General features: G+C 42.2%; 2 protein-coding genes and 2 pseudogenes across 8 annotated transcripts in view; 1 reads left to right on the forward strand and 3 right to left on the reverse strand.

Moving 5' to 3' along the window:
- Positions 1-8,591: 8,591 nt before the first annotated feature.
- On the reverse strand, positions 8,592-11,077 carry LOC139112358 (uncharacterized; annotated as a pseudogene).
- Positions 11,027-14,857, reverse strand: LOC139112359 (uncharacterized; annotated as a pseudogene).
- Positions 14,858-15,370: 513 nt separating this feature from the next.
- On the forward strand, positions 15,371-16,783 carry LOC139112372 (uncharacterized). Its single transcript, XM_070673354.1, has 5 exons — positions 15,371-15,427; positions 15,641-15,939; positions 15,999-16,170; positions 16,284-16,487; positions 16,562-16,783. The coding sequence occupies exons 2-5, from the start codon at positions 15,768-15,770 to the stop codon at positions 16,752-16,754; spliced, it is 741 nt and encodes a 246-aa protein (XP_070529455.1). The 5' UTR covers positions 15,371-15,427; positions 15,641-15,767; the 3' UTR covers positions 16,755-16,783.
- A 1,194-nt stretch (positions 16,784-17,977) lies between these two features.
- Positions 17,978-23,748, reverse strand: part of Gish (casein kinase I gish) — a 32,636-nt gene continuing 26,865 nt past the window's right edge. For 4 of the 7 annotated variants that reach the window (XM_070673343.1, XM_070673335.1, XM_070673337.1 and 1 more), the window contains 2 exons: positions 19,984-23,480; positions 17,978-19,751 (listed from right to left, as the gene is read on the reverse strand). In XM_070673343.1, the coding sequence (XP_070529444.1) occupies positions 23,411-23,480 (70 nt within the window). In that variant the 3' untranslated portion in view covers positions 17,978-19,751; positions 19,984-23,410. The remainder of the gene's footprint in view (positions 19,752-19,983; positions 23,481-23,748) is intronic. The other 3 variants (XM_070673338.1, XM_070673340.1, XM_070673336.1) reach the window with 2 other exon arrangements.

The raw sequence follows: 23,748 nt of genomic DNA on the forward strand, positions 1-23,748 counted from the left end.
TCTGTCATTTATCTATGATTAAAAAAATTTAATTTGCCATTAATTTTTTTAGTTACAGATGTTAAGAATTATAAATAATTTACAAAAAAAAAAAAAAAAAAAAAAAAAAGATTAAATTTATAAACTAAGAGAAATAATTAAGATGTGACTTCTTGATGGCGTATTGAAATTTGACGTAGGTATCATTTAAAATTGCGCTGAAGCTTTGAGACATTGCGTAAAACTTTGTTACGTTTTGCCAAGTGCGCTATGTTTGATTTAATTCATGACAGCAGCCTCGTTAGACGCTTTAACACCAAGATTCGCACGTGACATTATTTACGACGAGCTGCGTCAGTAATTCGCAGCGAGTTAACTGGTTGATTGCACGTCGCATGTGTGATTGCAACATATACACGCATTTGTAACCGCATTGCGCGAATTTCGTGCCAGGCAAGAGGGCCTTCAAACGCGCGATTAATGGAACACTGCGCTTGAAGCGCGTGGCACTGAACATTAAACTCCAATGAGAAACGATTAAAAGGGCCAGATATCTTTTAAACAAACACCCGCGTATTTTATGCCTCGCTAATCGTCGTTGGCATCGCTCGGAAATTAAAACGGAGTTATAGCTGTACGGAACATTGATTATTTAATGATCCATAAAATTGATCGAGATGAATTATTGCTGTAATGAGTGCCTTCGATATATTTATCGCGACAGCGGGGAATAAAAGAGAGCGAATTATCCTTCCGTCCTTTCTCCAAGTGGTATTTCAGTCATTGTCCGGCGAGGACAGGCAGTGCCTAGATAAATTTATAATTTCGTTGTAAATTACAGGGGAATGATCATGCCGGTGATGTGTATTTACTCAAACCGGTTTCGACGCGTTGAAATCCTTTTCGGTCGGCAAGGGACCCCTTTCGCGGTCGCGCAAACCGAAGGCGGCTAGTATTTCATGCCGCGTGTCTTTCGGTATCAACGATATAATCTCCGTGAAATTTTTAATTCAAGCGTTACAGTCGTAACTCGGCAATTTCGTCGAGCATGGGCGCGCCCGTGCGAACGAACAAACAGCCTTGCCGACAATTTTGACGCGGGCGATCCATGGCGCGCCGATAATAATTTTCTGCAGAAGTGAAATCGGAACGGCGTGCCTAAACGGCGAGATTCCCCGATTTCCCATTGTTTCTTTTAAGCCAGTTACTTTAACGTGGCATGTAAATAAAATAATTCGCCGGCGGCGGTCGAAATCTGGGGCAACAGGTCTTCGATTACTTTTTTTTTTTTTTTTACGGAAGAATATCTAAACGATCGTTTTATGGCTAATATAAGAGGAACGATGAGAAGCGGCGGCTATTCCTTATCGTTTATCTACTTGGATTACTCGCGAGATATGGTGGTTTAGGTGTGCCGCGCGTGAAGACTCGTGATTCAAGTCCTCGGGAAAACTGGATAAAGTGCACGGCGCAAATCGCGATTTATTGGGCTATGCAAAATGAAGGGAATTGCATTCCATATCTTTACGAGCTGCAGAAGAAGTCGCGGAGCGGCGCGACGTCATTCTCTTTCGGTAGAGCGCCCTGATATCCCCTGAATAATTTCCCACATCGCCGGAATGACGAGCGTTACGTCACGGATTATGGGAAGCCGGCCATACACTCGATTCGTTATACGGGAAAAGTCGTAGAGATTAGAGCAACCGCGCGATAACGGAAGCGGGTAACTCTGTCGCGATCGGCGCATTAGCGGCATAAAAATGCTGATCGTTACCCGCTTCGTGAATGCCAGCTTTATTTTCCACCGCCGCAGTAAACGTGCGAATGACGATATTTAACGTAATAACGCGGGGAGATAAAATCACTTTTTTTTTTTCCGAGCTAATTATACGTCGCCGAAATAAAATTATCGGAACTGGCGGTAAAAACAGTTGATAATTACGCGATGATTATTGCACAAATATAACTCGTTAAATGAAAGGAATGCGCGAGCATGAGTCGTGGTAAACCTCGGTAAAAACCGTTTCTCATTTCTACGTACAAAAACCGTTCAATTAAGTGACGGACTTTCCAAGCTTCGAATTATGGTATGCACCGAACCGCGGGCGAAACCGCGAAACTGGTCGTACGCAAGGAACGATAAACCCGAGTTGATAATAACACGGCGAAACCCTCCGTCCGGCACAATGGTCCTTCATCGTATGGAGTGTATAGAGGGTATAGACGATACTCTACGATTCTCTGGTAAATAACTTGGGGAGCGTGACCGTTTTCAGCGGCCGGGATTTCTATGTGCAATCCTCCCGGCGACGTCGTCGAATTATTTCGAATGCAAGCGGATGCGGCGCGGGCCGAGTTCGCCAAATCGCTTGACTTTCGCTGCAAGTTTCGTAGTCGGTTCGTTTCGAAATTTCGGTCTACACTACCCGGGGGAGAACAATGCACCGTCGTGTCGTTTCAAGGCTGTTTCACACTTACCGTCGCGAGGGCCGGCGCGTGAAATGGCAAAATCGCGCCTGAATTTACGATGCAATCGCGTATTCGCGGTGCCGGCAACATTTTTCTTTAACTTTCACAGCGGTGATTCACAGCCACCGAAACTTTTAGTATTGAAAGCTAATATCCGGCGAGGTTCCATAAAAAAAAATAGGAGCTGCAGAGCGCGCCGTTTGAAAAAGAGAATTTTTTCGGTCGGACGTCAAGCTTTGTCGAGAATCGAAATCAATGGAGAGAAATTTTTCATCCGCGCGGTACTTTCGATATTCCAATTATTTGAAATTAATATTTTTCTAAAACTTTAATTTCAACGATAGCGATTTTGCTGCTGTTACAAATAAATACCCAGCGAGGAAATAAAGAATTATACACATAGTAGAGAGGGCTAGATAACCGAAGGTTTGCATGGCTAAATTAAAAAAAAAAAATGATATCTAAGTAGTAGATTATTTATCTCGCTCTTAAGTTTTTCTAATTAGAGTACGAAAGAAGTATGTACCAATTCATCAAAGCAAATTACATCGACCAGCTTTTACCGCTACTTACGCAGCTGCTTCCGCGCGGTCTTAGTCGTAATTATTTTATACGATCCGAAAATGTCGTTTCATCAGCGCGAACGTTCATTATCCAGGCATTATGCGACGTCATTGAATGACTATTTCGAGCACGCCTTTCATTCGGCTCACAATAAGCCATTGACGTTGAAATTCGCCAGGTAAAAATGCGAGAAGAGTACTAAAAACGGTAGGAATTATAGAGCGAGAGGCGGAGAGCAAAAAGTCCCGGAGAGTCAACGAAAGGAAGACAAAAGATCTCGCGAGTTGTGAAAAAGGGCGCGGGGGAAGGGTCCGAGGTGAGGGAAAGAAAGAGTCCGGCCGCGCGCCGGGGTGGCGACGCGTACTACGAAAGGATATATTCACGGTGTTCGCCCTTTTGTTCTCGTAATCACCATTTGTGCGCTCTCAGATGCAGCGCGTTCGTTCAGCGGCAGATGTGCGCGCGGCTGTTGCATCTCGCTGCATCGCGAATCGAACCGGTTTGTGCGGTTTTCTTTAATTTCAGTTTATCACGGGGGATGGCGGGGGATATATACGGGCGCGCGCGTGGAAAAACATCGCGAATCGTCCGGCGATCGAAAGCGTTTTCAGCGCGCATTACGTATCAAATCGCCCGGGAAAGTTTTATTCGCGAGACTCACAGCGGAGGAATTATTTACGCGGGATCTTTACGGTACGGTAACGTAGGATACGGCTCCGCGATCTTATCTCAGCGTTGTGCAATGTTACAAAACGTATTCGCCCGGTAGAGAAAGGTTCGATTCCTGGATACAGCAAAATACGCGAATGCGAGTAATGGGATTGAGACGGGTCCGTAGAAGAGAGACAAAAAGAAGCAATTAAATTCCTGATTTTTATTGTAAAACGTATTTTCTGTTACGTACTTAAACATTGACTTTTTAAGACGCCAAGTTTCAACAAGCGATATTGATACAATAGTGCATGCGCGTCGCGCTTCTGTAAATTCATTGTATTTATCATTCGCGAACGTAATTTACCTCCGACAACGACGGAGACAAATGCAGTGCCTCCTTTATGCATCTCGACGTGTTTACCGAAGAGAAGTACCATCTGAAAAGGAAGACATCCTGAAAGAACGTTATCGTTACATAAAATTATTTGCAATAAAATTACATTAGTGTATTAATTTTTTTTTCATAGTATTCGAAAAAGAAATACTTAATACAACTAATTAATTTCAATTTTATCAATGTACCAATTTACGAAATTTTTATTAACGCTGATTATTAATACGATAAATTTATCAATTGGTTTAATTTAATTCAATTATTTTTAATTTAAAATAATCACGTACTCATTAAATTTGCTTGCAATTTATCTAAATTTTTTAATATTAATTTTTCGCTAACTTCGTCGGAAACGCCGTGTCTGGTCAAAATCTCGCCGTGCATAATATTACGCGCTATTATCCTCGTTTTCACAAGACACTCCGGAGCGACGTATTAAAACAAAGCGGCGTGTGTAGGGAATAGAATTTCCAAGATGCCTCGAGGCTGTTCTATCGCGTTAGAAGCGAGCTATAGAACGTCAACATCCGCACCCCCGAAACTAACGTGCGCTCGCGATATTCTCACCGGGGAGGAAAGTCAGTTTATTTATTTCCGGCATGAGAAGTGAAAGCCGCCTTTTTCAAACCGAAGTTGCACCATCCTCCGGAGCTTTCCCGTGTAATCGCAGGTATAAATATTTAGAACGCGCCCGGTTACCTTTCGTGACGACGGGAAAACTCGCGTTATCTCGTGAGGAACTTCGAACGTCGGCCCCTCGAAAGTGCGCCGTTAATTCTTTCCGATCCGGCGAGTGTATTAACGAAATTCCCTCACAGATCATCGGCTACGTGCAGCTACGAGGTTTGCGGTCTTGTACCATTATCTCGAGTGAAAATGACTTTCCGCTTCGAAGACGTTACGCGAATAATGACCCGCGCGAGAAAATTGTTGCATTTTACATATCCACGCAAGTTTCACGCTTCATTATGAAACTTTCACTTCTTTTGAAATATTTGTTTCTTGTAGCGGATCGTAAAATTTTACGCGAGGTAGCCGCAGCGTTATAGAATATTACAAGTTCCTTCGCGTCAAGCTCGATTTTTCGCAGTGTATTATATTCCGCGCAATATTACAGCTCGCGAAAGTCGACGTTTCCAATCGTTTCTATACGCAAAGGTTCCGAGATAATTAAAAAGTCGTCGAGACTGATGTTTATTGTTTAAAATGTAGAGAAATTTCATTAAAGAAATCGACCGATTGAATTTTACATCTAGGCAGCGATGCCCGGCAGAGTTATCATTATTCACGCGTGATAAGATCTTTAATGAAACTCGTTTTCGTGCTCGTTGGACTTGGCCGTTCACCGTGCATGAGACGTGAGCCCGATCGCGGAAAACCTAGACGGTAACATCTTTGCATCCGATCTTTCCACCCGTCTGGCCATTGTTCCGTTTCACCTGTATCCTTCTATTTACCGTTCTCGCATGGTCAGTGGAGTGCGCGGTCGATCCGTAGAGAAAGAGAGCCCCGGAGGCTACCGAATTACAATGGCAAAAGCGACCTTTCTCCGCGGCGCCCGTACACAAGAATGCGGAAATCAGCGCAGGTGTGTAGGCACATTTGCATAGGCTTTGTACGATAGCGATGCACGAAATCTCGGCCGGAAAGATGAGCCGGTCTTTTCATTTTTGCACCGACATCCAGCCATACCCTCTCCCACGGTAATTAAATGTCGACGCTTAAGTGACTACTATAAATTAACTCGCGAAAAAAAAAAAAAACCCCCCGCATCGTTACGACCCGTTATTACTTTCACTTCTACAGACTACACAATTACCTTTTCTGACAAGTTTTGATTAACAGAAATCTGTTACGTAATTCTTCTATTGTATTCTATTCCAATTTAATTCTTAATTAAATTTTATATAATATTGTATTCCCCGGCAATTAATCGAGAACTTTTCTCTTTTTTTTTTCTTTTTGCGGTGAGTAATGAAACACTTTTCGCAAATGTTTCTCTGGTACATTAGTTTCTCCAGGTTTTTTTTTAGTAGGGGGACCATTCGCAGAGTCAAAAATCGACGAGCCCGACCGCGAAAGTAGACAAATGTGACTTACGGTAGCACAGTTGCACGGCGTAGTCAAGTATCGAAGACGGGAATAAAACACCGGGCGGTCGTATCTTCCATCGAAGGGTGAAGTTGCTCGCATCTCGCGGGTTGAAATTTCAGCTACCGCGAGACGGGCATTTATTTCGATTCGCCGTGGCTGGAAGCGGAACGTGGCTGCAAGTATGCACGCGCGCGTCCCGCATGAATATTTACATCCAGATGGTGTACATAAATAGTGCTCAACGAAAAAATGGGTTGGACCTGGGATGTACCCACCCGCGCAACGTAGATATCCGCCGGAAGCGGTCGCAAATTCTCCCGACTCTCGCGGAACAACCGCACCGCGCATAACTCGCGGACCACCACCTCTTTTGCGCCCCTCGCGTGTTCTTCCTCGCTCTAGCAGTCTGCTCTAAATTACTTTTATTACGGATGATACCTGTATCCGAGAACTTAAGAGCTGGTAATGCACTATAATGTGCGTAATAATAATTATAATAACTTACCTGTGTACGTACATACAAGATGATTATATGAGGACACGATTAAATATTATTTATTTATTTTTCGTTTAGACTTAATATCGATAATGCACATAATTAAAAATTAAAAAAAAAATGATAGAAGCGAGGATTATTCGTTATTACATTTATTGATTATAATATTTTATTAAATAAACGATTTTAATAGTGCTAACTTGAGATATCTGGAACGTCAGACTTTCGAGGCGCGGATTTTTCAGATTTCTGCGGTAGCTACGTCGAACTTATTTCGCGTTCCCGAGCGTTAATGGTGCGAGCTGTATCCTCTTGTGGAGCTGTTTCTCTGAAAGAATGAAATCAACGGTATTTTTCTCCCCATTTCTTTTCATCTCGATAAATAACGCGCTTAATGTCCGCAAACGATAATAAATCCAGAAATACCAAGCCGCCTAAACGCAAAAAAAAAAGGGGAAAAGAAAAAAAAAAAAGAAAACCGCTCAAAATGAGCACGACGAATTCTTCATCCATCCGAAATTCCACCGACGGTTTATGACAAATAACATCTACTTTATTGTAACATTTATGACGAATGGCGGATTACGCCGTGTGCGCGAGATGAAATATCACTTTTATCGGACCAATCGCCATCGTGGCCACCTATTTGCCATTTCGGGATCACGTACTACCCCATTTGCTGGCGGCGCGTTTTCGCGTTTACGTTCTTCCTATATTTTACACGTATCCGGTGCTCTAATCTCACTGCGCTCTAATCTCTCTAATCTTTCTACGTATACACATACATTTTACTTTCGGAGGGTAACGATAAATTAGATTTCCAAATACGGTCTCACCGGGGGTGTTCTTAATTTAAGATAATCAAAACAAACGCCTGACTGTTTTCACCGTGGAGCTCGTGAATCAGCGTGGTTAAAAGATTTTTAACAAAACGCTTACCGGTGCGAGTTTTATCACCGATATACGATTCTCCCTCTCTGATTTTCCTCTCTCGTGCTAGTTAGTTGGTAATCTCCAGTTAGTCATCTGGAGGTAGATAGATATCGGTCCTCTCAAGACTCACCCCCTTTTCGCGAGCACGGCATTGTAACCCGCTTCGACTTCGATGTCGATCGCAGACACGTGCGCCGAATGGTACTCCAGAGCGAGCAACTCGTGACTTCCGCTTCCGTTCGCGCTGCACTTGATGGGCTCGCCCGGCGCGGATGCGAAATTGCTCAAGAAGTAGCAACCAGGTCGCCCGGCCGCGCGCGAGCTTCCCGCCGACATGTGACACTAGATCGAACAGTGGCCCGACCTTCGACAACCCAGCCAGCGGAAATGTTCGCGAGTATGCGAGGTGGTTTCCGGCACATGTTCGTGACGCGCGACCGCCGTCTGCTCGCGCCGATAAGCCTCGCGATGACATATCGTAGTGATTCACGCGGTTTCCGAGTCCGACGAGTGAAACTCAATCGATGCACCTTGCCCTTTCTCAATCAAAACATTTCTACATCTAAATTTCGTTCACAAATCTTAATTTTCTTGAAAATTTAACGCGCGGTGCATTCTCAGATTCGCAATCTCTTGTAAGTAAAAACTGTTCCGAGTCTTATCAAATCGTACAGCTGCAATAAAAAAAAAAAAAAAAAGAAAATGCCGCACGAATCCCGAGTTTGCACGTTTCAAATGTGTTCGTCATACAATACGCCGTTCCACAATAATAGAATATGAGAGAAAAACGCGAATGCAATGATTCGAGATATAACGGACGACGCGACGGTCGCGGTGGACATTTATGCACGCGAGACAGATTCGAGCGTTCCGCGCGAAGCGAGACGGCTCGAATTCCTCGTCTCGTCCAGGGGCCAGCGTACAAAAATCCCGACGTTGTTCCAACGACCGATTTGTATGCGGCTGTCCGTTCCCATTGCCAGGACAAATCTCTCTCGCGCGACGTTTTATACGGATATAAGCATTAAATTCGTGCGCGATAAATCATGTTACGCGGCGAGCGAGCGCTCTTGAAGCATCTCGCCGCGAGAGAAGCTTAACGCGACGTCCGTGGATAGCTCGAGGACAGGCCGTTTCCAGCGTTGTTTCATTTATTGCACCTGCCGTATGTACCACGTCGCGCCTACGGTAGGCCAGGGGCTGATTTTTCAAACAGGTTCTCCAAGCATGTCCGCACCGGTCGGGCTGCCTCGCAAACGCCGCTAATTCCACGGCCGCTTTGTCGCACTCTGTTCCCACTCTCGCTGCTCGGCAACGACGAGATACTCGATTTATCTAAATTAAACACTAAAATGATATCGCTTAATCAAATATTTTATATAATTACTTAAAGTCATCTTCGGTGGCTTTAAAATTGACGAGCAGCTGAGTGTCGTTTTCTCGCGTACCTTGGCTTTCAAAGCTCGTACATCGATCGAATTTTATTACACACAACGATGCGTATTATTTTAACAAATTTTATTAAGTAGCGTAATACTTATAAATTAAAACTTCGATAAAATATTGCCGAACACATTTAATCGATTTTAATATTCGATGCTTCATTATTAAAAAAAACGTCGATAAAATTTTTGATAAGAAGAGAGTGAAACTCGGTTAAAATATTGTTACACATTTTATTTTTCTTTTTACGTAGGAAATATAACTTTGCGTGCGAAATTTTGAAAGGGTAGCGACGAAGCGTTTTCCGGGTTTCGATATACCTTTGCCAGAATATTCCGAGTCTTTTGATGTCACCGACGATGGTACCAAAAGACGATCACGAACGACATCCAAATTAGGAATTCTCTCCCTCTTGCCACCCCGACATTTTCACTTCCTTGTAGGCGAAAGCGATCGTATCTCGACTGCCTCCATGGTGCCTGTTGAACGTGCCCAATCTGATGGCATAAACGACCTGTCCTAGCGTCAAGTTTATCGGGCAGCTTCGAACATACTCGAGTGCGCATTTGAACTCTGTCTCTTTTCTTTACCCGACTACGAAATCTCTGGCGGGATCCTCCCGGTAAGTCGATCCGTTTACTAAAGCGCGTTTTTCGTAAACCCGAAGATACACCACGTCCTCAACGATATCCCTTCAGCTGGATACACGTAGTACCTGCAGATATTTTCCGGCGCTTATTTCCACTGAGGTTCGATCGCACTTTCAGGTCGGCGGTAACGATAAATCGGCGTGCGATAAATAGAAAATTACGAAAGCCGACTTAGTACGTGCGCGCGGAACTTTTGAAATATAGCGACCATTATGAAATACCCTTATATCGATTATCTGTTAATTAATTTGCGGCACGTCAACTGCAGAAGCCATCAGAAGCGCGAAACAAAGCACTCGTCTTTGCTTTTATTGCTTCTACAGTCTGCAATTGTTGCCGCGTATAGTATTGTGCGTAAAACTGAAAATAAGTGATGGAGGACCATTGGCCGTCATTTTAACGTTTTAATGAACCACTGGCCCACGTAGCTATTATATGCACGATCGCTTCGCGATATTTTTAATAAAACTTTATTGACAGGTGAAACAACATATATATTCCCCGTAAACAAATGAGGCAAAAGTTTTGTTATTTGTTAAATAATGGCATTATTTTCTTTTAGCGTATTTATTAAAAATGAAACCGTGATGCATGCATTTTATACCTTTCATATTCACGGTTTATGCATAAAAAAATTTTGTCTTTTTTCTATTTTTTTTTTCTTTTTTTCTTTTTTTTTTTACATCAATGTACTGTTACAATTCATGTTTGCTTTTCCGCACATTTTTTAATTTTACTATATAGTATAAAAAAATTCTTTTTTTTTCTAATCGCGAGTTTAATCGTATTTAGAATAAATGTCGAGAGAAAAAAAAAACAAAATTGGCATTTGACCATCTCTTGTCTCAATGAAGCAAACGTTATACTTCCACATGAATCACGGTTTGATTCGTGATCCCCTCAAATCCCCCTCGGGCGACCTACCATAAATCACTAAAGCGCAAACAATGTGCGGACTCGAGATATTTGGCTGTATCGATATTCTGCGGGTGTCGGCGATTCGCCGTGTAGTCTTGACCACCGTGGATTTGCGCCGTGCCGGGATCACTTTCCAATCCATCGACCGTGACTTCCGTCGTGTTTGCGCCCCCGATCTCCCGTTAACCGGACTTCCGAAATTTCTCAGCGTTTCTTCCCCCTGCGGCGACGCGGCGTCTCGAAAATCTCGCTGCAGCGTCATCAGCGTCATACTCTAACTCGAGAGACGTCATTAATAAGTGTCTTTTAAAACGCAGCTGGTTTTCCGTCTCCGAAATGTCTCTCGTCCGCCGACTAATCTTTTTCCTCTTCTTTTTCCTCCACTGCTTTGTCTTCCTCCTCGTCGCAGCTTTCCACCGCTTTCTCAGTATACGATTACCTTTCCGGAAATCGCGAATGCCCGCTGACATCTCGTTTCTTATATGAAACGCTGTGAGACAGCGCGAGATTATGGGATCTGTCACGTAGAGATAATAAAACTAATTATATATATAGCATTTTTGGCTAGAAATGTTTCTTTATAATTGAACGTATGTTTCAAAATAATTTTTTAAGACTTCTCAAGAAAGCGTAAAAAATATTATAGGCACAAATTAATATTAAATTAAATATCTTATATTAATTAAAAAAAAAAAAATTTTTTTTTTGTGACCTTATATTTTAATTCACATTTCTTCTGCCGAGTCTTAAAGAGCCAACGTTATCGTTCATTAATGAAGAAGCTGAATATCGAATTACGTTTCCCGATGTGTCTCTCTCATTCTAATGAGCTCAATCTTCCGTCGACGGTGAATAAAGCGTCATCGGTCGAAAGTTTTGCCAAAGGACCATTCCCAACGACGTTCCCTTCGATCTTAAACGTATCACTTCCACCGCTAACGAGATTTGGGTCAGGAGGGCGGTTAATCTTGCCGCGGACGCGCCGAAATACGACTTTTCCCGGCGTTGCAGTTCCGCCCGGTACTTCGCACGATTTCCGCAGTTTCTTATCGATCGGGAAGCCTCCGCACGATTGTGTCCTACGTTCCCCGATCCAATCTCCCGGAGGATCACCTTTCGTGGACCGGTTAAGCAATTTCGTTTTCGTTTCGGCACGCCGATCTGATACCTTTGCCTTCCCGGCCTTCTTCGGTCAATCCAGGCCTATTCTCTCGCCGGTTCTTTTTAATAAAGCATCACGCGAGACGTAGATATCGGTTTAAGTGTTTTTTTTTTTTTTTTTAAGCAACGCCCGTCGATTTCTACCGCTTAGACCCGACGTTTTTACTCCACGTCAAATATTTCTCCTCGAAGGATACGGTATTATCTTCGAAATTTGTCGTAGGAGCAATTCCTTGTTTACCGAGGTGAAGTCGATCGACGTAACTTGGATCTTTGTCCCTCGACCACGAAGGCGAACGATTCGTTTGGCCGGCGTCCAATCGAGATTTCTTTCCGCCCGACTCGTCCTTTGAACCTTCCGAAGAAACGCTCGAATTTTGTTTTACACCCGTTAGGTAGGACGTGGTATTCTTCCGAACGGCGTCTTTGCGAAGCGACTTTCGTGCGGGCTCGTAAAATAGAAAGGACTTGGGCGTCGCGAAAAGAAGTCGTGCTCGATAAAGTGGAGGCGTGCACTTCCTTTCCCGTGGATGTCGCAGAGAGGGTGGATAGCCCTTCGGCCTCGGACACTTGATCGGAAGAGGTTGGCACGGTGGACGCTGCTGGATGAGACGGTACTTCGGTAAAGGGCTCAAAAGTGCCGCCGCCCAAAGGCGACGATTCCTCGCGCGTTCTTTCCGTGATTGCCGATCGCCACTCAGCGGTCATAAGATCCCTGCCTCATCTTCCTCGATTTTATTATCGTCCCATCGACAATATCTTTCCACCGTTCAACGTGAATCGTCGCCTCGCCGATGTGCGCTTTAGGATAGAAAGGCTCTTCCGTCTTCCGCGATGATTCTCAATAGCTCCTTCACGATTCTCCGGGATGGCCGTCATATTTCTCGCGCGAGTCGCATTCGACGTATCGCCACATTTACTAGCTCGTGTCGCGGTGGACTGCGTCTCGTTTACTTCGCATTTAGTTGCGGTTCCGAAAACGCCGCCCTGCAATCGCGTTGACGTCGAGAGTCTCGTGGCTACCGCACTCCGGTCGTTTACAGTCGTTTCGTTGAATTCAGACGGAAAAGTTTTCGCAGGATCGCCATTCCGATAATTGCTCGAAGTTTCCAACTCGCGCGAGGTCGTCTCTGTAATTTCGAGTTTCCGAACGGTCGCGGGCGTTCTGTAGCATTCGAAAGTAGCATTCCGCGGGTCCTCGCCGAGGCAATACGGCGTCCTGGTTCTCCCATCGCTCGGTTTTCTCGATACTGACGCGGATCAACGGTACAGCATAAATAGGCGGCGGTTCAATCTCGATTAAATTAGACCGATTCGTTTCAATCACAGGAACATTGATTTGAACGTCGGGGCTCCTTTGATCACGTCATCTTGTAGACTATCGTTGTTGACCTGTTTTCCTATCTGGAAAATACACCGCATTCGCGGGTAAACGGGAGAGTCCAGTTGTTTGCCAATTGTTCTACCGGCACGCTCGGAAATCATCCCTTCAACATTCGTCCCGATCGAGTAGCTCGTTAGAAAAACCTGCTTGTCCGATTACGAGTTTGCGTTATATTTGTCCAATCGCTTCTCAATTCAAGAGAAATTTCTTCTTTTTTAATTTTTTTTTCACCATTTTCTATTCTTCTGCGTTTCTTCGTGTTAGCAACTTCTCGCGAGACTTCGTTCTTACCTTTTTCCTTCGCGTTTGCTTTTCGGCTTCCCAACTGTGATCCGATATATCGTTTAGTGAATCACTCGCTCTATTATTTGCACGTTCCTTTATGAACGGAAGATCAAACGCAAAATCGAGTTTGAGTCATTTAGTGCAAAGTTAATGGGGGTAGTTTCAATCGTCTTAATAGTGTTCGCCAATCCTGTGGAAATCGAAGACTGTTGTTAAATACTCGTCGGGAATAATATCAAGAACTATTTAATACTAACTAATTGAAACCATGCACTTGAATCCGTCCAATTAGCGAAATTTTTATGATCTCTATTTTTCCATGTTGTCGAGGCTCGTGATAAATTGTTCGATATTCTTTCGGCGCTAGATAGAATTTGATCCGGCGACAATCGATCTGCGCGTTTCCCGTTTTTCTTCTTCGTACCCGTCTTGTCCAACGATAGAGTCTTGATTTTATTGATTATTTCGACGGTGTCGTACACCTTGCCTCGAGGACGTCCCCGGTATTGCTCTTCGACGAAAACGCGACAATTCGCGGGGTTTTCATTAATCTCTCTCGCGTCCTCGCGTTCTCGCGTCCCCGCTGTCGCGCGGCAAGAAACAACAGGATCTTTTTATCGGCACTTTTAGCCGCGAAGCCGCGTTCATCCTTATCGTCCGGCATCATCAATTTCGCGCCGCGAATGACAGTATCCGCTTCGCGACTCTTATCCCGATCCCCGTGACTTCTTTCGCGAGCGGGGTAATATCTCGCCCGCGGACGATTCCGCGTTACGATCTGACAAATCGTTCGCGCCCGCGGTTCTTGCGTTCCCCCGACACGTTCGCCGCGATTTTTCGCACCACCGCGGTTCCGCCGGTCTCGGCTATTATTCGCTCGCCGATCGCCTGTCCTTCCCGGTCTCCAATGTACCTCCAATCTTTCGCGCGCTGATCCGGAAATGTCCGTCCGTGACGATGAAATTTTTTTTCCGCATCCGAGACGCCGAGCGATACCGACACGACCTCGCGATCCCGCAAAGAAATATCCTCGTCGAATTTATAGATCGCGTCATCTTTCACCCGACGTATTTTGAAAAGAGTTAAGTTCCTTCTTTGATTACCTCGCTCTCCGCGCTCTTTCTTCTGCGCGTCCAAATCGAGATTATCTTCGACGACACGAAGGCCGGCATTACGTGCTGCAATATCTTGAAGAGCCCGGCATTGAGCTTTTGTACCCGATCTCGACTTTCGTAACTGTGTCGAGGGGATCTTTGGCTCGCAGAATAATCCAATTTGCCGGCTAATCTTTTTTCAATTGTAGAACGTAATTCAGTCGACTTTGTTATATTCGGAGACTTTTCGTTTTTATTTAAACCCGCTCTTCCAGTCTGCCGAGCCTCTTCATCTTCGTTCGCATAGCCGAAGGAAACCAAAGGGTCACGATCGCCCATCGCGCAGATAAAGCTAGATCGCTTACCTCTTGCCTTGCCTGCTCAATACCGGAAGATACTTTCGCGGATAAAGTTCACGGTGAGAAAATATTCTGAAAGTAATCTTTCTGCGATTTATCCTTTTTTCATTTTTTTTTTTTTTACAATCTTCTCGGCCTGTTTGAATCGATTCGCTGCAATTATCTATTGCATTTCTTTAATTTATTTTTATGTTGCCGTATTTTACTTTATTTTATTTTATTTTTTTTTTTTTACCGTATTTTGACTCATTTCGCTTTATTTTGCTTTATTTAATTTTATCCTAAAATGTCTGATTTATCGTTTAGTTATGTCTTATAGTTGTATTACTTTCTGTCGGCGACGCTGACGGCTCATAGCGGGTTTTCTCGGGAAACTGGAACCTCTGCTTCCCGCCAATTCTGCAGCCACGCCTCTATTTAAAATGGCTGCTATGAAATTGGCGGGAACGGCGTCCGCTAGTTATTGGCTGAAAGACCATTTTTTTTAGTTCCGCTACGAGCCGCCACCGTCATCGTCACCGGCAACAAATCGAGCTAATACTATTTTGGAGTAGGTTATATCTGTAGCCTATTTTACAAACAAAATATTATACAATAAAATGAAATATTCATCAGTTACTTACTGCTTAGTTTTCTCCACTGAATGTAATTTATTTTCTGAAGTGACACGTCGTTAGACTTTCAAAGCGCGATATACGGATAAGTTAACAAATGTTTGCATCTTGTGGTTCAATAACGTCATCGCTCGTCGTATAATTTTCAGCTTTTTTGTGCACGATGGATCGAGTTTATCGCGTAATATTGCCAGCATACGATCGCGGCGGAATCCAGGTGTCATGTGTTTGAATGGTATCACCGTCTCGCAAGAGAATCTGCGAACGAGTTGAAAAATGGACCAGCTGAAGCATTCCGTGAGGCGCCTGAACAGGGTGCTGGATCAGTTCCCAATCGGCGCGATCTCGCTGGACGATTCTCAGCCGATCGAAGAGAAGATCCAGGAAGCCAAGAAGTCATTGATGCGCTTGAACGCTAGGTGGTTAATACTCAAAGCGAAGCATAAACGTATGTTTGATGTTACCGAGGCCCTGTCATTTCTTCTCTAACGTCTCGTTTAATTACAGAGTACATCGACGCCGGACAGAGCCACAGAGCGAACGATGATGAAGCTGAAGAAGATATGCAGAGTGTCATCAGCAACACACTCATAAATACTAAGGCTATCAAGTTGTGCCTTCACAGTACCACCATCCTCTCTATTCTCAATGATAAGGAGGGTGATGAAGAGGATCAAAAGTAAGAAATAAACTTGTATGAATGTGACTAACATGTTGGATGCCAAATTAAGAGAACACTTAGAGTTTGTAAACTGCTCAGCTGCTGACAAATAAATTTCTTGTTACTTCTAGGAAACTTTATACTTATATGAAGAAACTGTTTCTTCTCAATGATAATGTTATAGCCATTCAAAAAACCATTGAGGAGGAATCCCAAGTACAGTTAAACCTGAGTTTCGATTGTCAAAAGGCCTTATTTGACTACAAAAATTTTCTCAAGGAGCAGGAACAATTACAAAGTGAAAAGATGCAGAAAACATATCCCGAAATTGCAAAGTGAGTGGACAATGTCGGTATTTGTATTTTATAAGGTATTTCTATACTTTAATCTGTTGCTTTTTTTTCCCCAGAAATAAAGATAAAGTGGAAATAATGATACGAAAGATAAATATAATGAAGAAACTCATTAGAAACTTCGTAGCGACGTCCAGTAATATGATAGAAGACGAACCAATACTTTTACAGTCATTGGAGAAACATCGAGAATTAATAAGCGTCGAAACAATAATGAAATTATCACACATTAACGAAGAGAGAGAGTAAGACAAAGAATAAAAGAAATCTCAGAGGAAGTATGCAGGAACTTTCATTAAGAACTTTTTTTCTCTTCTTACTTGCTAAGCGTAATAGACACAACACATATTTACAAGAATAAGCTTCCACGCAAGTCTCATGTCTTTCTTATTTCCTTTTCCTCGTTCTTTTTTTTTTTTTTTTTTTTTTTTAAGTTCTCCTATTAAAGCGCCTTGCCAGACGGTCTCGTACAAGTTAATCATTAAACAAAGCATAATCGGTATTATAATATAAGTTAAAAATTATGATAGTAATCACAGCTTACATATATGTAGTAAAATCTTCGCTATAAGGGGAGAGAGATGTACATATCTGCTTGTTACAGTTGGGAGACTCGTTTTTTCGCGTATAATTGTAATTTGTGTCATATAATAATGATCATTGCGTGACAATAAATGCAAATATAAGGATAATCGGTCGCTTTTTTCATGGTCCGGTATATATATCATTCAGTCTCGTTATATATAATATATATAATGTCCGTTTTCTTTTTTATGTAGACCACTCTCCTCAGCTGATACTTCCACAATCAGGCACCCATATACATATATATGAGCGTGTACAAACAATTCTCACTATGATAGTGCTAAAACAATTTGATTACTATATATACATAAGTTCGTTCGGTTTCAAATTAGTTCAGAAGACGAGCGGACAGAAAACGAATTTACTTAAAGAAAGTGCATGTTAAATCTTGTTAAAACGAACGTAATGTTGATCAGGATACAGATCAACTTTACGTTGTTCAATAAAAAATCGCGAAAAATAATGCAAAACTTCGTAGAACGTAATACTTTAACAAATTCGCACCTTTAATACAAGTTCATTATTCTATTTTCTTTTTAAAACACACGTCTGTTTTCCGTGACATGTATTAACAAAATAAAAATTAGGACGATAAAGATACCAATCTCGAATAATAATATTGTAATAAAATTTAAATTTTACGATACGACTAATATAGACCAAAGTAGCGAAACCCTTGCATGTATGTTAAAAAAAAAATCTTCTATCTTCTTCTCCTTACTTAATTTTTTTTTCTCCTCGTGTGTCTGCAATAAACAGTTTACGACACAAAATTATACGAACGTTTCTCTATTCTTCTTAATCGTATTGTCAATTTGGTGCTTTAATAAAATATCGAATGCGTATATCTACGCACGCGAGCTGCCAATTCTTTAAAAACGGCAATGTTATTATCATAGCAATCAGCGATTTTATTGTTCAACAATTCGTCCATTAAAACAGTACGAACATATAGTAAGTTAAAAAATGTATACACATAAGCCTCACTACGCGAGAAACTATAGTGCTAATTAACTTAATCTCAAGAGTCTCTTATCGACTCCGATCTCTTCAAACATCGTCAAATCGATGTATCAATGCAGCTAAATGATCACAACACACGAGGGAAAACGCGCGATCATCCAATCTCTCTTTCTCTCTTGCTCTCTTTCGAAGTTACACTTTACGCAACGAGATAATTAATTACGCAGCCTTAATTTTTTTTATTTTTTTTTGTTTTCACAGATACGCACGACCACATTTATCGCTGTATACACCGCTCTTCGACAGACGAGCCATGGAATGAAAGACACCGAGGATATATCGGTTCTGGCCCGATTTCTCTACTAATTTACAAATGTACAAAAAGAAAAAAAAAAGAAAGAAAAAAAAAGAAAGTAAAGGAAATGTCTCTCGAGCGAATGAGATGATCGCTTTTGGATTACAAGCCTTAATTCCCATTTTAAACATGTATGCAACAATCGCTCTTCTCTCTGTGCAAGGTACGTATCTAAGGAAAGATGTATGTGTATTATGTATATGTGTAAGTGTGTTATATGTACGTGTATGTCGACAATGTCCGAGGAGACCAGGACTTTTGCTCACAACCATACTTAACCAGCAGTCAGTCGTGTTATATTAAAAATCGTGACTTTGCGCGCGCGCGCTTTGAAAAATCATCTAGAAAACTACGGGCTACACGTTCTTACGCCACGTGGTTGCGCAGCGGGATTTATTATAATTATGCCACCACGGTTGTCCCGGTGGCAGGACAGTGATATAAATATCGGAGATTTTCTCTCTCTCTCTCTTTCTCTATCTCTCTGTCATCGCGCCTACGTGAACCTCTCGCGCACGCACGCACGCAATTACAATTATATGCGCCGCTCTCACTACTGGATTTATCGCGCAAACAAATTCTAATCACAAGAACAACTTGCGTACGCGGCGATCACGGTTTTTAGCGTCTTTATGTACAAGTACGGCGAGTACGATTTGCGCGAAGCTACAGATCAGCCTCGCCAGGAGGAAAACGTTTCGAAGTAACTTGTTCATTCTCTTACTAAGAACGCGGGTATCATCCAGTGTCATGCATTCGTCATTCACTCTCTTCTGCGTCCGCTAGATATAAACGTAGAACGACTGATTGTTTCAGCGGTCGCTCGCCAACACGACGCGGCAAACTTACAAAAGAAAGGAACGATGCTCGATTAACAGTGGGAAGATACAGATAATGAGAGAGAGAGAAAGAGAGAGAAGAAGAGAGGGAGAGAGAAAGATGAAATTCATAGAGTGAATTATAAGCTCTATGATTTTTTAAGCGTATCACTTTTCAAAAGACGGAGTGGTTCTCTCCCTCTCTTCTGTCTCTCGTTCGCTTTTTATCACGCGAGAGCACGTACAGTCGAATATAGACTACGGTTCGAGTACGCGACAGCTCCGTAAGTACATTTCCTGTTGTCGGACGCGCTTGCTGGGTATTTAAGGTAGTCAACATGGATACAACGTGGTGTACGGGCGTATTACATAGTACGTATGCGTATATACATCTTGGGAATGGTGACGAAGTTATCGGCCAAGACTGGCATGTAGGTGGTGGATCTTTGGACGTTAACACAAGTTCCATTGCATTCGCCACCTCCGCACTCCTACTCCTCGCTCGATTTGCCCTTTACCATTTTCCTGCAAAAAGAACATAGAATTTAGATTAACAAACAAATAACGAGACTAACAAGAAAGTGTATTCTAGAAGACATAAAAAAAATGAACTTTTAATATTGGAGTAGTAAGTCGTTTGCGAACCTTTTCTGAAATTATTTTTAGATGAACTTAAGAGTTTTGTTTAAAAGCGAATTTAAATACATAATTAATAGAATAAATAACGAGTAAAGCAATTGTAATTAAATATTCTTACCTACTTGTCTAATCAATGCGACTGATGATCCTTTCTTTCATGTCCTCCGGGTTTTCGTACGTACTTTCATCTCGTTTGTCTTTTAGTCGCTTAAATGTCGTCACGGACCATTAGCGGTAAATCGCACGTGTCACTTTGTGTAAATCCCTAGAAACGCCTCGCGACGTAAGGCTCTCCTCATTGCATCATGAAAAATAGTAGATTAAATGTGTTCGCAGCAGAGAGAGTTCGTTACAGTGAATTTTTTATTGCGTGTGCACCGTTACTTGACGATTCATCTTTTCCATTTCGCATTTAGATCGATCTGACACGATGAAGATCACGCACATTCGATTCTAGCTTTTATTATTCATTCCAATGGCGTAGGTTTTCATATCAAGAACATTAAAACATAATCAGATACGGACGCATCGTCAATTCTCTCCTCTCTCTCTGATTTCTTTGTTAATGTCTTTATTTAATAATCGAAAACCCGCATGAATTAAGAAACAAGAGCTATCCGCGAACGTCGCATTCTCTTCGTAGAGGATGATTCATATCGAAAGAAATTCTTTTTCTGTTCTTTTTTATCGTTTTTTTTTCTTTTCCCTTTTTTTTTTGTTTTTTTTTTGTCTTTTTTTTTTAAATCGATACACACTGATGGTGGAACATGAGTTCGACTGCAATGTCTCATAATTTCGGCTATGTCACATGATTTTTTCGCATTTACGCTTTACTAAATTTTCATTATATACGCTATAGAGTCTACAGACAGAAAAAACTTTACTTCATCGATATGTTATGTAAAATGTAATTGTTTCAACTGTTTGATCGTAATAGATCACTTTCTCATGTGATAATTTCGCTTTGGAAGGCACGAAACCGAAACTTATGATATTGCTTTGGAAAATGCAGCGTGGAAAATGTGCGCGAATTTTCTCTGCGCGATTTACGTTTAAAAAGTACGAATACGCAGGCAAATGGGAAATTATTCATAGACAATACGCGAGCAAAAAATTATGATTATAATATTCATTGAAGAGACATTTCGCGTTTTGTTCGTGAAACGCCCGGCAAAACATTCCTTAATGTATATTGGACTGCTATCCGTACATAATGATAGAACGTGCATTCATGATCCCTGTGTAGAAAAAATAGGCAGTGTATACATATAAAAGAAATCATCTCGACAATTAACACACTGGGATAGTTTAGATTTTAGTAAAGACTTTTAGTACGGATACGATTCATATTATCTCGAGAGCGTTTATTCACGTTAATGCTCTAACGCTGCTCTTTCATATCCCTATATAATATATAACTCAAAAATTATAGTTATATAAAAGTCATATACTATACGGAAGGCTCATATATCCTACAAATACCCTAATGTAAATATTCCAATGCATTAGAATCATTCTATATCACTTGGACGGTGGATTAAAACAAAAATCAAAATAAAAATTCTAATAAAATCAGGAAAGCGCAAAACTTTCATTTTATCCATAGCACTATATGTTCTCGCGATTCGTGACGCGTATGATTTAGAATCTATGGACACGACGGGGACAAAGCAAGAGCACATTATTCACATATGTCCGACGTCTTAATCCCGTCGCTTAAAGGGCCGTTGGCACCCACGATTCTTGTTTATACCGTTCTTTTCAGTTTCATGCCTTTCAAGAGGATTATAATTAGACTTCGCGACAATCGAAATCTCGATTACAAGAAATTTGGGAACACGCTACGCTCGCTTATCCTGCAGGGCTGTGAATACAATGAGATCTCTGCGGTAGCTTCAATTCGTTATAATTCACAGTTGTATATGCGATGCACACGACGAGTCGCCGACATGTCTTCATCGCACGACACGGCGATGTATTAAAAAGCGTCCCCGTGTTACAAGAAGAGAGTCGTAGGCACAAACAAGTACTCTCAACATCGGTACGTCAATTCCTTCTTATCCCTATATAATGCGGATGTGCAGAATCCGACTGGTGTCCCGATACTGAAACGTCTTGGCCGCCACACGGCCGACGGACCGTTCTCAGTCAACAGCGACGTGTCAATATATTGATGACATCGATAACAACGTAAATGATACACGCGGGTGTGGGCAATGGTAATGATGATGACGATGTAATGACAATGGAAACAATGACAATCGTGTTCAACGACGATGATAATGACGACAAAGATGATCAACATAATAATAATATCAATTATAATAATGAAATAAAATAAAATAATGAAGAATAATCATTACAATAATAATTATAATCGTAGTACCTAGTAGTAGTAATGGTAGCAGTAGTAAATAGTAATAGTAATGGGTAGAGCAACAAGATGAAATGTAATCATGACAATAGTAGCAATAATCTAATAGCACGAGGTCACTTTTCTTGGCTAAACGAGAGGATTTATTCAGTAAGTAGGTAAGTGGATTCGCTAACGTCTTGACTTATCAGTAGCTCAAGGCCACAAGGAATATTCATCAGCTTGTTCGTGAGAATGAGGCTAGGGTGTAAATTAAATGAAACTGCGAGATGCATATGAGGCGCATCTAAAAAGATGGATACCAATGGCTACAGCTGTATCGACTGACCTTAGTAAAAGTTTACGTGAGAATTTAATCGTCATTGAATTTGTCGAAGACGAGAAATCTTGACTAGAGAACAATTAAACTTTTATCGAGAGACTTTGTGTTAGTCGCAGGATATATCGTTTATTCGCCATTTTCCATCAGTCTGAATATACTCTACTACAAGAAGCGAGTTGACCTGGCAGCTCCTGATAAAACTCAACGAAAGTCTGGCGTCAATGTATCAAGTTCTCTGAATACAGAGTTTTAAGTAAAGTCGATAATTGGCCGTTCTTTCATCGTAACACGTAGTCAAGACAATACTAATCGCAATGATACTGAGATTGCTATAGAATTTCACTACCACCGAGGAACAAGTGCCTGTATCGTTGTCAGCGATCCGCCTATTTATCGAAGAGATCAGCTCGATTGGCCAGAGGAAAAGCAGCTTCATTCTCTCGATCTCGACTCAGTCGCGCAACCGTCCAATTAATGATAATAGCAGCGACGGTAGTAGAATAGTTGTGTGATGGTGGTGACGATGGTAATGCTGGTGGTGGAGGTGGTGATGATGAAGATGATTCAGTTCGATAGCGGCGGCGGTGTCGGCGTCGGCGTCATCGTGACAGTGGTGTGTAATACCGAGTCTCGTGACGCGGATCGGCTGCCGACGCGCAATAGGGTGACTGCTTCTCTCTCAGGGTCGGCGCCGGCTGCAATACCACCTGCTGTACCTGTGACCGCGCGTGTTCCCGCTCCCGCGCCGCGCTTGCCAGTCCTTGACGTTGTGGCGACGGCTTCCACGGTCTCGTCGGCACTATTACCCGCGCACTGCACCGCCCCCCCGAGACCAACGGTAACGGACAGTCATTTCTGCCTTCCACTTTTCTTCTTCTTGCGCTTGAAGAAGCAACAGCATCTGGAAATGAAGCAAACACTAATAGGACTTAGAGTCGTCTCCTTGGCAGCGTATTTCGTCAATCAACACATCGAGCATGCAGCAGAGATGGGACAATAGTTGCATTCGGCATACGGTCGCACAATGCGAAAGAAAGAGAAATTTTATCGATCTCTCAACAAGATATCTTATCTGATCGCGTGCAAACGTATCCAGTTATTTATTACGTTAATTAAACATGCAGTTGTTAATTTGATTTCATTAAAAAGTAAAGAGGAACGATGGGGAGTGGCAACGTTCAGGAAAG

This window comes from Cardiocondyla obscurior, linkage group LG28, assembly GCF_019399895.1.
Source record: "Cardiocondyla obscurior isolate alpha-2009 linkage group LG28, Cobs3.1, whole genome shotgun sequence".
In the NCBI taxonomy this organism is placed as follows: Eukaryota; Metazoa; Arthropoda; class Insecta; order Hymenoptera; family Formicidae; genus Cardiocondyla; species Cardiocondyla obscurior.

Excerpts from the sequence above, each read along its gene's own strand:
- LOC139112372 (XM_070673354.1), top strand. The coding sequence starts at position 15,768 with ATGGACCAGCTGAAGCATTCCGTGAGGCGCCTGAACAGGGTGCTGGAT. Across the intron at positions 15,940-15,998 it reads ACTCAAAGCGAAGCATAAAC|AGTACATCGACGCCGGACAG; the intron begins GTATGTTTGATG and ends GTTTAATTACAG. Across the intron at positions 16,488-16,561 it reads ACATATCCCGAAATTGCAAA|AAATAAAGATAAAGTGGAAA; the intron begins GTGAGTGGACAA and ends TTTTTTCCCCAG.